Raw genomic sequence first — 16313 nt, forward strand, 5'->3', positions numbered from 1 at the left:
AAATCTCTTTCTATTTATAAATGAGACTTGAGATTCAAAGGCTGGAGTGAAAACCTGCTAGGTCAGAGAGGTTCAGTAGCACTTCGCTAATCTCTCCTTGCTGGCATCTCCGAAAAAGAGCATCCTTCTGATCTGCCAAACAACAAAACAAAACAAAACAAAACAAAACAAAACAAAACAAAACAAAGCAACACCACTCCAAATCCCCCTACTACTTCTGGTTTGTGTGGCTCTTCCAGATACCCTCTGATGCTCTGATTATTTTCTTGCCAGTAGCCATGCCAGAGGAGCCTCGATTTGCAATTGAAGTTCCAGGTGTCAGCCCAGCAGAAAGGAATCCTCTGATGGGTCCATCTCGTTTAGGAAAGGCCACGGAACTACAGACCATTGCCTTTTGCTTCTGCTGCGCCTTTAAATGTTTGCTGCAGTGCTCTTTCATGGTGTGAGTGGGGAGGTCTCCATTGTCTGTAATATAATGTGTTTATCTCTTGGAAACATTCCATTCTACTGGGCATTTTTACCTGTGAATTATCAAGAAGATGACCCCTTCCTAAGCTAACTTGATAATGATAGCTTATACAGAGTTTTGATGAATAAAAATAAATATAAGGATATGTTTCACAGCCGGGGTCTGTGAGTCTCACCTAAGCAGTGGCATGGATTGTAGCTCAAGTTAATGACTAACAGTTGGGTCCCAGTAGCCCAGCTAGTTTAAATTCTTTTAACCTTAATGTTGGGAGATGTGTTCACAAGTCTTGGAGTGCATTACAGCTGAAACAAAGCTTTGAAAATAACAAAGTTCGCTGTAGCAGAAGATACAATGGAGGAAACCTTCATCTGGCGATGGATGGAGATAGAGACAGAGACACATATTGGAACACTGGACTTAACTCCCTAGGTTCAAATGAGAGCAGAGGGAGGGAGATCGTGAGCAAGGAAAGCAGAACCAGAGGGAACCTTCATCCAACGATCGACGGAGATAGAGACGGAGACCCACATTGGAGCACTGGACTGAGCCCCCAAGGTCCAAATGAAGAGCAGAAGGAAGGAGAACATGAAAAAGGAAGTCAGGATCGCGAAGGGTGCGTTCACCCACTGATACAACGGGACTGATCAAATGAGAGCTCACCAAGGCCAGCTGGACTGGGACTGAACGAGCATGTGATTAAACCAGATTCTCTGAATGTGGCTGACATGGGGGCTGACTGAGAAGCCATTGACAATGGCACTGGGTCTTGTTTCGTCTGCATGGACTGGCTTTCTGGGATCCTGGCCTGTTTGGATACTCACCTTCCTGGACCTGGATGGAGGGGGGAGGAACTTGGATTTCCCACAGGGCAGGAAACCCTGATTGCTCTTGGGAATGGTGAGGGAGGAGAAGAGGGAGTGGGGGGAGCAGGAGGGTATTGGGAGGAGGGGAGGAAGTGGAAATTCTTTAAATAAATAAATAAGGAAAAAAAAGAAAATAACAAAGTTAGACTAAGATATTTTTGTTAAATAACTTTGAGGTGAAAAACCCAAGAAGACAATCTAAAGTTTTAGAAAGGCACAGAGTTGAGCGAGGAACTCTTTAAGGTCAGGGAACCAGGACAGAGCAGCCCAATTATTACTGGCTAAGGTACTCTCCTTGCTAGTTTTGATTGATGACCAAAGATGATAATTAATTTCTTATACCCATTTCTGTCTTCAATCTCCTGATGTAAAAAACTATTAATGGATATGTACCCTAAAGATTTAAAGTAGGGTTAACTGATTCTTTCTCATATATAAAAGCATATCCCCCAATAGTCAAGGAGGAGTGTGATAAAGATGTACAATAGAGGGCTGGCAAATGCAGCCGAGGGCATGTTCACTTGCCTGCATGGTATATGCTGGGCCTGACAGTGCCTGGCCACAATCCTAGCTCTGGAGGGGGAGGGCAAGAGGCTCGCAAGTTCAAGATCATTCTTGGCTATAGAGACTCTAAAGAAATAGCTTGGAAAATTATAAGCAGAGAATTGTGGTTAATACAAATGAAGGTTGGATCGTAAATTCAATTATAAGATCTTCTCTAGGGGCTGGAGAGGTTCAGTGGTTAAGAGCACTGACTGCTCTTCCAGAGGTCCTGAGTTCAATTCCCAGCAACCACATGGTGGCTCACAACCATCTGTAATGATGCAGGGATGCATGCGGGCAGAACACTGTATACATGATCCTAATTAAAAAAAAAAGATCTCTACTAACACCCAAGGCAAAATAGTGCCTGGGAGTAAGCAGTGGACAAAAGACATATGAGGAAAATGGAAAGCAAGTACCAGTGAGTTTATAATCACTTTAATAAGAACAGTTAAATATTCAAATTAAAATGAGATTATCAAACAGTACATATAAAAGGAAGACTCGGCTGTATGCTATCAGCAAGAAATCCAACATAAATATAAACGTATCACAAGTAGGTTAAAACTGGTTAAAAGTAAAAAGATAAAAAGACATACTATACTAACATTAATCCAAACAAAGCTAGTTGTGTACCAAAACAGACAGGAATGAATAGAGGGGCATTCTCGTCTCTTTTGCAGTGCTGAAGTTCAAACCCGGGCTTTGAGTATGCTAGGTAAGCGTTCTATCTTTGAAAGATAAACCCAGACCTCAGGATCCCTTCCTAATGATACCATCCCACATATTCATTTAACTTCCAAATATATGGGGGGAAAAGGGCAGAACCGAGAAACAATTGTTCAGCTGTAACAACCCTTTTGTGACTGGTTTCTTAATGTTCTATGACTAGCTTAGAATGGTGGACACACAGACGACATGTGGCCAGAGGGGTTTTGTTGTTATTTTAAAATTCACTGGCAAACCTGCAATGGATCACCATCACTCAGGAGGCTGAAGTAGGAGGATATACCGGACTACATAGCAAGACTGACTCAAGTAAAGATGCAAAAAAGCCTCAGATATGGTGCTGTTTCCTTTATCTAGTGGCACCACCAATGTTGTTAAAACAATTTCAGTTCTCGGCTATGGCCTGCAACTCCAGCATTCCGAAAGCTAAGGCAGGAGGATCTGAGTTCTAGGGTAGTCGGAGTTATATAGCAAGAGCCTGTTTGAAGAAAATAATCAGTTCTCACTGGCGTACTCGTTAACTGCTCGTTATCAGAGTCAGTTACTTTGCACAGCTGAGAAGGAAAACAAGAGGAATTGTAAGTAGCCGTTTGGAAACTCATTAAAATTCAGATTGCTGGCCCCACCCCCACCCGGTCCGGATGCAGCCGCAGCAGCGCGAGGTTGGTTTGATTCTAATACTATCTCCGGTGACGCGGATCGTCCAGGACCGCGCTTCCCGAGCCAACTCTGTCGTCCCCTCCGAACGTCGACTTCCGCACCACCAGTAGGATACGAAACAAAACTCGGCGGTAGGATATGGCGTCCCAAAGTCGTGCAAACAACTCCAGGACGAGATCCCGCCGTTAGGCGAGTTCCGGCCACCGGAAGTGCGCGTACCTACGTCGGCGTCAGCGTCACGTCCGCGTCGGCCACGTCCAGCGGAGACGGGAACAAGATGGCGATCCCGGGCCGGCAGTGAGTGATGCGGGAGATAGGGTCCGGCTGGGGAGTAATCAGCCAGGGAGACCGAGTCTTTAGGCTGAGACGTCAGAGGTCGCCGGAAGTGCAGGGCCGCTGCCGCCAGGGCTAGAGGCGGGAGAAGGCGAGGAATCCCAAGCAACATAGAGTCCCCACCCCCGACCCGTACATTTTTCCAGGATGCAAGCCCGAAGTTTGAGAAACTTTTGAGGAAATAAAGGAAGTTAGGCTGAGGGGCAGAGAGCGAGACTTTTCTATTTTCCAAAAGCTCGGTCTGAGGCCCCTCAGTCTTGCTTCCTACCCCGCGCTTGAGTTTCTCCCGGTTGGATGCGCTCAGTGGCACTGAGAAGAGAAACTCCTGGGTTCCTTAGAGGCCCCGTTCTCCTGGGCAGAAGCTCAAGGCCTGCTTCCCACCCTCCCTCCTGGTGTTAGGAGTGTGGTGCTGAGAAGCCACAGAAAAGGGTAGGCATCTAGGAGACCGGGGTGTCCGCTGCCGTGAAAGACACAAAGACTAAACCTTCCGCTGCCCCGTGGCCTCTGCATTTTAAAAGTCAAAACCTCGAGAAACGAGCTGAGTTGAATCTGCTGATGATTCTCAAAGGCGCTTAGACAAAGCGAGTTCTGTCCTTGGTGAGGGGAACTTTCCCTGTAGTGACGCGCCGGCAGACAAAAGCACTTGAGCCGAACTAGCCCATTCTGCTTGGCTGTTCCAGTACTTCTTTTAAAAGTTTAAGTGGATTCATTATCAAGAACTTAGGAACTGTGTAAGTCAACAGTAGTGGGAACAGTCAGAGGCCAGATTTGTTTTTTAGCAAATTTGAAAAGAGCATGACTCTAACGTGTGCCCCTTAAAGATTACTGCCACTTCACTGGGTAAAACAGTCCTGTAGTCTTCATTTACTTCTCTTCCATAGTAAAAACAATGTTCGAGTTTGGTCCAAGTAGACAAATAATAATTATAAAATCATGATACATTAGAATCTTGAGGTCACTGCAAAACAACAAGTCCGTTATGTGTTCATAGGTTGTATTATTATGTTTTAATTTGGGAAAATCATCCGGAAGAAGTAGTGGATTTGTTATGTTTTAACATTTAAAGATAATGGTGTGATTTCTATTTCAAAAAAAATATGCAGGTATGGGCTTCTTTTGCCAAAGAAAACACAGCCGTTGCACCGAGTTTTGCAAAAACCGTCTGTATTTGGGAATGAGTCTGATGATGATGAGGTAAGGAAACCCATATTTTTACTCCTACGTCAGTAGAACATTTTTAAAACTGCTTGTAGATTTGCTCTTCCCCTTGGTTTTGGAGTACTATTTACAGACCCTTCAAAAGGACCGTTTAAAGAGAGCTCTGCTGTTATTTTCCATATAACTTAAGATCCCTCCTCCCCACCCCACCCCACGCTAACTTAGTTACTTATAGTTTTGTACACTCTTTCCAGGTTCTAATAGTGATGCTACAAATTTGTTGACATGTTTCTGGGGATGAGCTAGGATGCTACTACCAGCTTCCTAGAAGTTTTTCTTAGTTTTTAATGTGTACTGATCTAGGATGACAGTTTCTTTGTGAGATGGTTTTTGTAGTTATTTTTTGGTTATTCCTTCAGTGCCTGTTAAATGCAGTTGCTTTGTTATAATTGAGCTATTGCATATATACAGTTTTGATAAAATTGTAGTGTCTTTATGAACATTTTCTATTTTAGCAGCCAAAGTAGTGGTTTCCTCTGAAACCCAGGTGTTTTTTATTCTTTTTTTTTTTTTCTCCAAAAACAGCTCCCAAGTGTGTGCTTATCTTTTCTTTTTAGTTTTGGGTGCATTGGTGTTTTGCCTGAATAAACATCTATGTGACAGGGTTGGATCCTGGAGTTACAGAAAATTGTGAACTTCCATGTGGGTGCTGGGAATTGAACCCCGGTCCTCTGGAAGAGCAGCCAGTGCTCTTAACCTCTGAACCATCTTTCCAGCTCCTGTGTGTGCTTAACTTAACACTAAAGTTGTTAATGTTTCTTAAAGACTCTTGGATCATACTGATCTGTCACCTCTTTTGCTTTGACAGAAAATAACTTCTCTTTCAGATTTTCTAATTATTTATAAGTGTAGATAGATATTTTGTATTCTTTGCCCCCTTTTTTGTGGATTTTAAAAATTAAATTTACATATAAAACTTGAATGTTTTATTAGCTCAGTTTATTTTGCGTCAAGAGCTCCATGTGTAACAGAGGCTGGCCTGGAACTCAGGATGTATGTAGCCCAGACTGACTGCCCTGATCTCCCTCCAGGTCCTAGGAACCAGGCATGTGCTGCATGCCTGTCAAGAACTGATTAGTTCCATAACTGTAGGTAACAACTGTGGGGGTGGGCATCATAAATAGATGCTCACAACCTTACATGGACTCAGCTTATGAGTTTTTGCTCTATGATAATACAAAAGCAGCACACAGTCAGTAAAGGCGTACTTGGAATTTTGCTCTTCCTAGACTAGCTGTACAGTACTCTCCTGCACACTGGGCAGAGTTAGTGGGCAGTAGAGAATAGCTATGGGATCATGAGGGTGAATAACCCACCTGCAGTACAATGCATTCCCAAGTGATTATGTTTGGGAGGTTAAGGTGCAGTCAGTTTATTTTGGTGGTGGTGTTTTGTTTTTGTTATGAGACTGAGTTTCACTCTAGCCTGGCTGGCCTGGAACTTAATGTGTAGACCATGCTGGCCTTGGACTCAAAAAGCTCTGCCTCTGCTTTCTGAGTGCTGGGATTAAAGGCATGAATTACAACACCCAGCAATAGTGGATGACTTTTACTTAGGATAACTAGAGTTTTCAGGAATTAACTCCCTTGTAAATTGAAAGCCATCTGCATAGTGATGCTTTCAATCAGTTTAGAGTTCAGTAATAGAGACACAAGTAAAACACTCAGGCAGATGGAAATTTGGAAAAAAAATTACTGAGGATTCCTATGTACCTACTATACTTGGATAGTCATGATTATCCTGTGATATATACATTATTTTCATCTTACAGATGAGGTTGCAGTTGGAACAAGTTAAGAAATTTTTCCATTACTACTCCATGGAGCTAATAAGTCGATGGCAAGATTAAGATTTGAACACAGGAGACAGCTAGATGGTTCAGTCCATAAAGGCGTCTGGTGCCAAGCCTGGGCTCAGTGTCTGGGACCCATGTGGTGGGGAGAGAGGACTGACTCTAATTTGTTTTCTGACTTCCTCCGCTTGTGTGTCATGGCACCTGTGTGCCTACACGCACACATAAGTAAATAAATGTAATAATAAAATTTGGACATGGGTCCATCAGATTCCTACATTTTTCTTGTTTTATTTTAATAATCGAACATTTAAATATTAGTGAAATATTGAAGACAAAAATACTTACTTTGCTGAAGGAGCACCATGCAGGAATAGCTATTTAAACAGCTTTCAAAGCTGGTTTAGATTTGAATGAAAAAAGGTGGAGATCATTTCACTTGAGAGAGAACAAAGAACATAAATTATAAGGCATTTTTGTGGAATAATATGTTTAGTTAAGAGAATGTTTGGAGAAACAATTGTTGCAATGAGGTTTTAAGAAGTTGAGGCCAGATTGTAGAATATCTTGCCCTGCTTGTGTGAAATGTCAGCTTGACAATTGTAAGTAGTTTTTGAGTACTGTGTTTAGTTCGCATAGTGATGGCACCCATATTACCTTGTGTTCATCTTGAGAAGCACAGAAGTGGAGAAAGTCTTAAGGTTGGAGAATCAAGAGTTTGAGGGCAGCCTGGACTTTAGTGTAAGAAAGCCTTGTCTCAAAGAAATGGGAGTAGAGAGGAGAGGCGATTAGAGTCCAGGCTTGTTATAAGTCTTCTGTGGTAGTTCAGATAGGAGATGGAGATCTGAGCTTTGTTCCCAGATTAGAGGAAAGCAGAGGGGACAGACTTCACCAGAAACATGATGGCTGAATACTGCATTAAAAATTTATTTTATATATTTTTTTATTTTGTGTATGTGTGGGCACATGTGTGCCATGACACACGCATGGAAGTCAGAGGACTGCTCAGGGAGTCAGTTTCTTCCCACCATCACTCAGGTTCCTAGAATTGACTGCAGGTTTGTCAGGCTTGGCATAACACCTTCACCTGCTGAGCTCTTTGGCCAGCCCTGCTCTAACATGGCTGTTCTAGTCGCTAGGGTTAGCACAGGGTGCAGGGGAAGAGTGTTGACGCACAATATGTGGATTTTTCAGCACATTGGAAAAGTAGGTGCAATTTTAGATTTGCTTATTGGAATTTTTAAAGTTTCTTTTATAATTATTTATTTTGTACGAGTATGTGAGTGGACATACTCTTGCCATGACACATGGATGTTTGTTATGTAACAGGGATCACACTCAGGTAGTCAGATGGTGACAAGCACCTTAGCCCTCTGATCTATCTCCGCATGTCCACCTCTCCTTTAAAAAAAAAAGTTGAGTGTGAGCATTCCTATGCTAGGTTGCACATGTACAAGTCAGAGGACAACTTTCAAGACTTGGTTCTCTCCTTCAGTTTGTGGAGGTGACCTCTGGCCATTTCTTCTGTGTTTCTCATCTGTCCAGAGCACTGAGATTATAGATGCACGCCACCACATGCCACTGTTTTATTAGCTCTGGGGATCAAGCTTAGGTTGTCAGACTATGTGGTAAGCACTTTTACCTGACAAGCCATCACCTTGATGCAGTTATCCCCTTTTAAGAAAATACTGAGATACAACCTATATGCCATATACTTTTGTTTTCATTTTTCTTCCCTCCTCCCCCCGTCCCAGAGCTGAGGACCAAACCCAGGGTCTTGCGCTTCATAGGCAAGCACTGTATGAGCACTGAGCTAAATCCCCAATCCCTTCTGTTTTAATTTTTAAATTATATTTGTTTATTTTATGTATGTGTGCGTGTATGTATGTATGTATGATTGTGTGTTTATACAGTACTTGCATGGAGGTCAGAGCACAATTTGTAGGAAAGGAGTCTCACCTCCCTCCTTCCTCGTGTGAATCCTGGGTCATTAGGTTCAGTAGCCCCACCCAGCCTACTTCACCTTTTTACAGTGTGTGGGTTTGTTTTGTTTTGTTTTTAAATAGAGTTGTGTGATACTTTGTGTTCTGTTCTGACAAATAAAGCTTGCCTGGATATCAGAGGGCAGAGCTAGCCACTAGTTAACCTTAGAGGCCAGGCAGTGGTGGTACAAACTTGGGAGGAGGAAGCAGGAAGATCAAGAGTTCAAGGCCGCCCGAGATTGAACCTGTCTAAAAGGCAAGCTTAGTCAGTCAGTTGTGGCTCACACTTTTGATCCCAGCACACGGGAGGCTCAGGCCTTTAATCCCAGCACTAGGGAGGTGAAGACAGGATCTTGCTGTATTCAGTCTGAAGATTCATAGAGACAGGAGGACTCTTTTGGTCTGAGAATTAGTAGAGGTTAGAACTCTACTATGGCTGCTCTGGTCTTTGATTTTTCAGCTTTTACCTCAATGTCTGACTGTGAGTTTTTATTGAACTACACTGCCGTTCCTTTAATTTTTAAAATTTTTTATTCTTGGCTATGCTGTGAATGGAACTGAAGACCTCACACATAGTTACTTTTTTAAAATTAACTTTAATTAAAATGCATATTTGTGTGTGTGGTTCATGCCGTGAGTATTGGGACTTACGCACTTGCATGCACACATGCAGATGCCAAACAAGGATGTCAGATGTTTCCTCTGTCTTCACCTTATTGCCTTGAGACTGGTCTCACACTGAACTGGAAGCTTGCCGTTTGGGCTAGGCTAGCCAGCTAGTGATCTTCCCAGATCCACTTGTCTGCTCTCCCCAGTGCACTCTTAGTTTTGTTTGGATGCTGGGGCTTCAGAGTCAGGTCCTTGTGCTTGTACAGCAAGGGATCTTACCAACTGAGTCATTCCTCCAACCCCACTCTTCATTACTGAATAATAATTCATTATACATTTTATTTAGTTACCACTTGGTATGCTTGAGTTCCTGGCTATAATTAATACTGATAGGAACACCTATATGGATATAGGTTTTTGTATGGGCATCGTTTTTCACTCAAATTGGATATATTCTTAGAACTGGAATTACCAGCTGGGCGGTGGTGGTGCATGCCTTTAATCCGAGCACTTGGGAGCAGAAGCAGGCGGATCTCTGTGATTTTGAGGCCAAACTGGTCTACAGAGTGAGTTCCAGGACAGGCTCCAGAGCTCCACAGAGAAACCCTGTCACAAGAAGAAGAAGAAAGAAAAGAAATGGAATTGCTAGTTTATATGATAATTATGTGTTAGCATGTATGGAATGATCAAAGTGGCAGCACCACTTTGCTTTCCCATCAATGTAAAGGTTCCAATACCCCCATACCCCCCACACCTTTCTGAGATTAAAGGTGGGTGCCACCTCACCCAGCTTTTTTTTTTTTGTAACACAGCTTTTTAGCAGCACACCTCATTGTGTTTTTGATTTGCATCTTCCTGATGAACAATGATGCAGAAATGTCTGTTCATATCATTTACTTATTTTTAATACTAGGTTGGCACTTATGTGTTATAATAGTCCCTTGTGTATTCTACAACTGCTTACTTAGATAAATGATTTGTAAATCTCTTTTTCCCTTTTTGTTGCTTTTTTGTTTTGATTATGTTTGTTTGTTTGGTTTGGTTTTTAGTGTTTTGAAGCAGAGTTTCTCTATGCAACAGCTCTGTCTGTCCTCGAACATACCCTGTAGACCAGGCTGGCCTCAAACTCACAGACACTTGTCTCTGCCTCCCGAGTTCTGGGATTAAAAGTGTGTGCCACCACTGCCCGGCTGTAAGTAATTTTTTTCGTTCGTGGGTTGTCCTCATTTTCTTGTTGATGTGCTTTTTAAGATGAAATTTCAGTTTTGAGGAAGGTGGTTTTTTTCTTCTGTTGCTAATGTGTTGGTGCCATATATCAGGCACAACTCTTTTCTAAGAGTTCTGTAGTTTTAGCTCTTAAACATAGGTCTTTGATCAATTTTGTGTTAACTTTTGTTTGTTGTCTGAAGTACTGATTGAATTTCATTCTTTTGCACATAGCCATGCAGTTCTTCCAACAGTATTTATTGAAAAAAGACTATTTCCTATTGAATTGCCTGTGGCTTGTTTTAATACACAAAGTATTCTTTCAAATAATTTACTGCAGAGCCTACAGAAAGCGTGGGTGGTTTATCATTCCTTTTTATGTTAAATCACCCTGACATGCGTTGTAAACAAAGCTACACGAAGCTCCCTTGATTCTTTTCTGATGTGAAATGAGGGTGGTGGTATCCGAATCAGGGTACGCTAGAGTCAAAGAGAGTTTCATGGACCATTTTGCTCTAGCTTTCTTCCTCCCTCCATTCCATAAGGGAACTTTGGTCATGTAAATTATAGAAGGCTTGAAAAGCCAAATAAGAAATGGTGAGGTGACCTGAGAGTGGCAGTAGGAAGGAGCAAGTAGTTGATAAATAGGGGGATATGATGGGATTTGGAACCTAGGGACCAAGTTACCTGGTAGAAATTGGGCTTGTCTAGATAGTAGAAGAATCTGAAACCATTGTAGAGATGGCGTTTTAGGGAGGGAAGAAGACAGGGAGAAATAACCCTGGCATCCTCTTAACCTTGATCTTCCATTGGTGGACCCTCCCCAGCAGCAGTTGACAAGGGAGTTATAGTTTAATTCTTAATGAACAGGGTGTAAAACTGTTCCTCATAATAGTTTACTTGCCTATAAAAACATCTGCTTCATTCCAGTTTTTCTTTGTACAGAGAAGTAAAGTAGATTAAATATTTGTGAAGTCTAAGTCATGTTAAAACCTCTTTTTTTCATAAGCAGCTGTTTAAACAACCATTAAATTCTCTAGAGTATTCCTAATACATAGAAACAGACTTTATGGATTCCTTTCTCAGAAGAGCATTAATCCAGCTGAGGAAAAGCTACTGCAAAGCAAAGCTCTTGCCTTTCAGTTTGTTTGTTTTGTTTTCTCACAGCTCATCCGTAAACAAAGATCCCGTCTTAGATCATACTTTATCTCCAGTGGTCCAGCAGAGGGGGCACTAGCACATGAGTTCTGTGCTGTTGAAGTACTTATATTTAGGATTGGTTTTGTTTCTTTGTCTTTGAGGGCCTGTATGCGTGTGTGCATCTTATGCGAAAGCAGCTGTGTGGAGGTGAGAGGACAAGCTGAGATGTGTGTTCCTGTCTGCCCCGTATTTGGGGCACGCTCTTTGTTGTTTCCTGTTGCATAGTCCGGGCTAGCTGACTCTCCAGCTCCCAGGAATTGCCTCCCACCTTGTCATCAGAGCAGTGCAGTTACAGGTGAGGCTGATGCATCCACCTTTGAAAGTCACTTTACTGAGTTATTCCTAGCCCCATGGTTAATTTTGCATAGAAAAGTGGTAGTTTTGTACTTGTATTTATGTATCTTTTTTAAAAAATATCTGAACTAGGCTGGGCGGTGGTTCAAGGCCAGCCTGGTCTACAAGAGCTAGTTCCACGACAGGCACCAAAAGCTATAGAGAAACCCTGTCTCAAATAAAAAAAATTAAAAAAAAATCTGAACTAGGTAGGAATATTTATTGGTTTTTATTAGAGGAGAAAAGATAGCAAAGGAAGTGAGAGGTTCTTGCCCCTGCGTGAGAAAGCGTGTTTTGATGTTCTGTCCAGCCTTCTGAGTAGATTTTGATCTTCCCAATGTGTCGGTTACAATTTTCCCAGTTTATTCTCTCTTTCAGTCCTTTGGTTACCACTTTTTTATGCTTATATTTTGAATTATTTTAATAGCTTTTTAAAAATATTTTCCTTATTGCTTTCTTTTTATATCCATTTAAAATACTGTTGTCAGTCTGATCTTTGTAAAACACAGTTCTAATCATTTTATTACTCCTCAGTTCTTGAATCTAGTTGTATCTAACGCTTTGACCTTCAATGTCTGTTAGCATTTTCACCTAATTCTGTTTCCATGCAAAGTACACCGCCGTGGTGTTAGTTCTTACAGCTGTTTTTCTTCACAGTGAAAGTTTTCTGCATACATCTCTACATGTGCACACTGTAGTCACCCTTCAGAATTGAGAGCAAAAGCTACTTCCTATGATGCTCTTTTGATTTTTGATGCGATACTCTTTGGTTTTTCCCAGTACGCACACTGTCTGTGGGTGGAGGCCAGAAGGTGTCAAGTGCCCTCTTCTGTCTCTCTCCATCTGTTTCTCCTGAGACAGGGTCTCTGCCTGAACCTCAGGCTAGAAGCCAGCAAGACCCTGCAATTCTTATCCACATCCCTCAGCGCTGGGGTTTGTGGAGGTGCCCAGTTTATTATGTGAGATCTGAACTCTGGTCCTCGTGATTGCAGAGCTAGCTTTATTTACCACTGAGACATATCTTCAGTCTACTAATGCAATTCTATTTACACCACAGGTAGCTGAATCTGGCCCACAGCCTGTCACTTGTGACTCTGTTTCCCTTCTCCGTCTTTCTTGTTTTTGACTTAACAGACTTTGAACTTGTGATCCTCCTGCCTCGGCTTCCTGAGTAGTGCAGGTGGTATTACAAGTGATACTACCATGCCCGGCCTGCGATTCTTTTCAGAAGTACCCATGATAACAAATATGTTATGTGTCACAACATAATTTGTGGCTAATAGAATAAAACCATATGTTAGAAGGCAGATTAAACATGAAACTTCATTTTAGATGTTTATCCATGCTAAGTACTTGCTTATTTTACTGAGCTCAGTAAATTTTCCTTTCAATCTTACCAATTAAAAGGCCTATTTCTAAGCAAAAATGTACATATGAGATCCAGTTTAATAGCACAATTTAGCTGTATACAACTGAAAATTGTTGTTTTAGGGTCAAAACAAAACTTTGAACTAATGTTAAGTTAAACCAGAAAACTAAAATTAATTCTTAGATACACACACACGTGTGTTTGTGTGTATATCTCACGTATAAACTCACTCAGAAGCCATGGTATGGTCCTTTACTTGTTCAGCATTTTCATCAAGATGGGAAGCACTGAATAAATACTGTAGGAGAAACACTATACCCAGTGTAATCCAGAAGAGGATAAATAAATAAGGATAGATTTTACAAATCTAATTAAGACTACCGATAACTCATTGTACCAGATGGAAGAACTGTAGCCAATGCTGGGCGGTGGTGGCTCTCGCCTTTAATATCAGCACTTGGGAGACAGAAACAGGTGGATCTCTGAGTTGGGGGCTACCTGGTCTACAGAGGAAGTCCCAGGACAGGCTGCAAAGCTACAGAGAAACCCTGTCTTTAAAAAAAAACAAACAAACAAACAAAAAACACTATAGCCAAGCACAGTGTGGCACAGACCTGTAATTCCAGCATTAGGGAAAGTGAAGAAAGAAGGATCAGAAGTTTAGAGCTTCCCCTGACTACACAGCAAAATTAAAGACCAGCCTGGGCTATCTGAGATGCTGTACACCAGTAAGCTGATGGAAGTCTGGGGGTGTAACTTGATGGTAGAATACTTGCTTAGATCAAGAGACAAAAACTAAATTTCTAAAACTCGTAAATTACCAAAAACCTGCATTTGGCTAATCGATAAGACAAAGTAAAAATTTTGATCTAGCTGAGCATTATAATAGAGTTGAATTTATGTTGTAACTGTAGCTTTTCATCATTTATAAGGTAATTTCCTATTGCTCTGCATGTAGTCTTGTATCATTCAAATAAATGACAATTTTATATAGATAGGAAGCATATCATGAAAATGTCAGGAAATTTAGATTATTTCAATGACAGCTAATAATGTTATATTTTCTCATATACTGCTAAATTCCTACTAAATTAATGATACTGGATGTGTTTAAATAGCAACAGTGAGGTGTTTAATTCTGAAATTTTGCTAAAAATATTGTCTAGCATTGAGAAGAGAGCATAACAAAATAGAAACAAGGCTCACTGAAGTGCAGAGATGTTCAGACGGGGGCGGGTGACAAAAGAGCCCTAGCTGTGTGCAGTGCTGAGAGGGAAAGACGGTGAGCTGGGGTGCCGTCTCAGAAGACAGTGGTACTGATCTTAAGTTTGTAGATAAATAAAATTACTTTGTGAGTCTTGTTTGTATCTATGTGCTTTTGACCAAATAGACCCAAGTTGAGTAAATTTTAAAAAAAAATTCCCCAGCTGGACGGTGGTGGCACACGCCCTTAATCCTAGCACTCGGGAGGCAGAGGCAGGCAGACCTCTTTGAGTTCAAGGCCAGCCTGGTCTGTAAGAGCTAGTTCCACCACAGGCTCCAAAAGCTACAGAGAAATCCTGTCTTGAAAAACAAAAATAGTTTAAAAAAACAATTTCCCTTCTGAAATTAGTGTACGATATAGTGTTTGTATTTTCAACTGCAGAATTTTCTATCTTCCTTCCTCTTTCTTTTTTCCTTCCTTTCCTCTCTCCTACTCTCCCTCCTTCTTTCCTTACAGTAATTTCTATATCTAATTTGTTGAGATAATTTGGTCTCTGTTTGATGAGACACTTTGCTCATACTTTTCTTTAGTGCTTTAGAAATGATTTCTTTTAGTTCTTCAGACATACCTTGTCCATTCTGGGTAACATATGTTTTTGCCTGAAAACGGGAGATTAAAGTCATATCATGTAGTAACAACAATGACAAAAATCTCAATTTGTTTGCTTTTTTAAATTTATTTTTATTTCATGTGTATTACTGTTTTTTTTGGGGGGGGGGCTTCAAGACAGGGTTTCTTTGTAGCTTTTGGAGCCTGTCTTGGAACTAGTTCTTGCAGACTAGGCTGGCCTCGAACTCACAAGAGATCTGCCTACCTCTGCCACCCAAGTGCTGGGATTAAAGGCGTGCGCCACCACCGCATGGCCTGTATTGCTGTTTTGCCTGTATGTTGATCTGTATAAGGTTATCGATCCCCTGGAACTGGAGTCACAGTTGTGAGCTGCCACGTGGATTCTGGGAATTAAACCCAGGTCCTCTGGAAGAGCAGCCCAGTGTTCTTACCCACTGAGCCATTTCTCCCCAGCCCCATGCTTTTTAAAAATGTTTAATTATTATTACATATTTTAGTGTTGCTGATAATTAGACTAAGAGCCTTGTATGTGCAAAGCGTATACCATTCCTGAACTACATCTGTAGCCAGCTTTGATAGTAACTTTTCTGAACTAATTCTATAATGTTTATTTTTTTGTTGCCATTGAAGTCTATTATCTTAGTTGACAGCTAATGATTTGATGGAGAGATTTATGTAAACATTTGGAGCTGGTGAAATGTCCCAGATTTGATGACAAAGTGGGTTGTGTTCATGTTGTATCATGCCTGTAGTACCTCAGACCTACAGTTACGGCTCTGCCGTAGTTTCTACTCCTGTATCGCTTCAATGCTTAGGGTTCTCTGGGATGTCTTTACTGTTATGCCTCAGTTGTATATTTATATGGCCTTCAAGATCCACTTGAATGTTTTGGAAATCTGTTTTAATTTTCCATGGTTGTTGGCTAACCTTAAGCTTGTGACCCTCCTGCTTCAGCCTTCCAAATACTAGAGTTACAACTCTGTATCTCCACATTTGACTTACTTCAGAGCTTTCAGAACTGCCTGCTTAACTTGCATGCTTGGAGATAAATTCTCAGGCTCTCCATATATTGCCCAGGCTGGTCTCAAACTCCTGGACTTGAATGATCCTCCTCCCTGTCCTCTTGGTTGCTGGGAGTAGGCATTTCCCACCATGCCAGGCTATGGTTAGCAC

General features: G+C 41.5%; 1 protein-coding gene across 4 annotated transcripts in view; it reads left to right on the forward strand.

Moving 5' to 3' along the window:
- The first annotated feature begins 3440 nt into the window (after positions 1 to 3440).
- Nsrp1 (nuclear speckle splicing regulatory protein 1) overlaps positions 3441 to 16313 on the forward strand; it is a 33292-nt gene continuing 20419 nt past the window's right edge. Inside the window, exons 1-2 of one of the 4 annotated variants that reach the window (XM_085695362.2) lie at positions 3441 to 3561; positions 4701 to 4791. In XM_085695362.2, the coding sequence (XP_085551488.2) occupies positions 3542 to 3561; positions 4701 to 4791 (111 nt within the window). In that variant the 5' untranslated portion in view covers positions 3441 to 3541. Of the gene's footprint in view, positions 3562 to 3880; positions 4027 to 4309; positions 4329 to 4700; positions 4792 to 11795; positions 11900 to 16313 lie in introns of those variants that run through there. The other 3 variants (XM_085695363.2, XM_085695364.2, XM_085695366.2) reach the window with 3 other exon arrangements.

The sequence above is a fragment of the Myodes glareolus genome, chromosome 9 (assembly GCF_982192425.1).
Source record: "Myodes glareolus chromosome 9, mMyoGla1.1, whole genome shotgun sequence".
In the NCBI taxonomy this organism is placed as follows: domain Eukaryota; kingdom Metazoa; phylum Chordata; class Mammalia; order Rodentia; family Cricetidae; genus Myodes; species Myodes glareolus.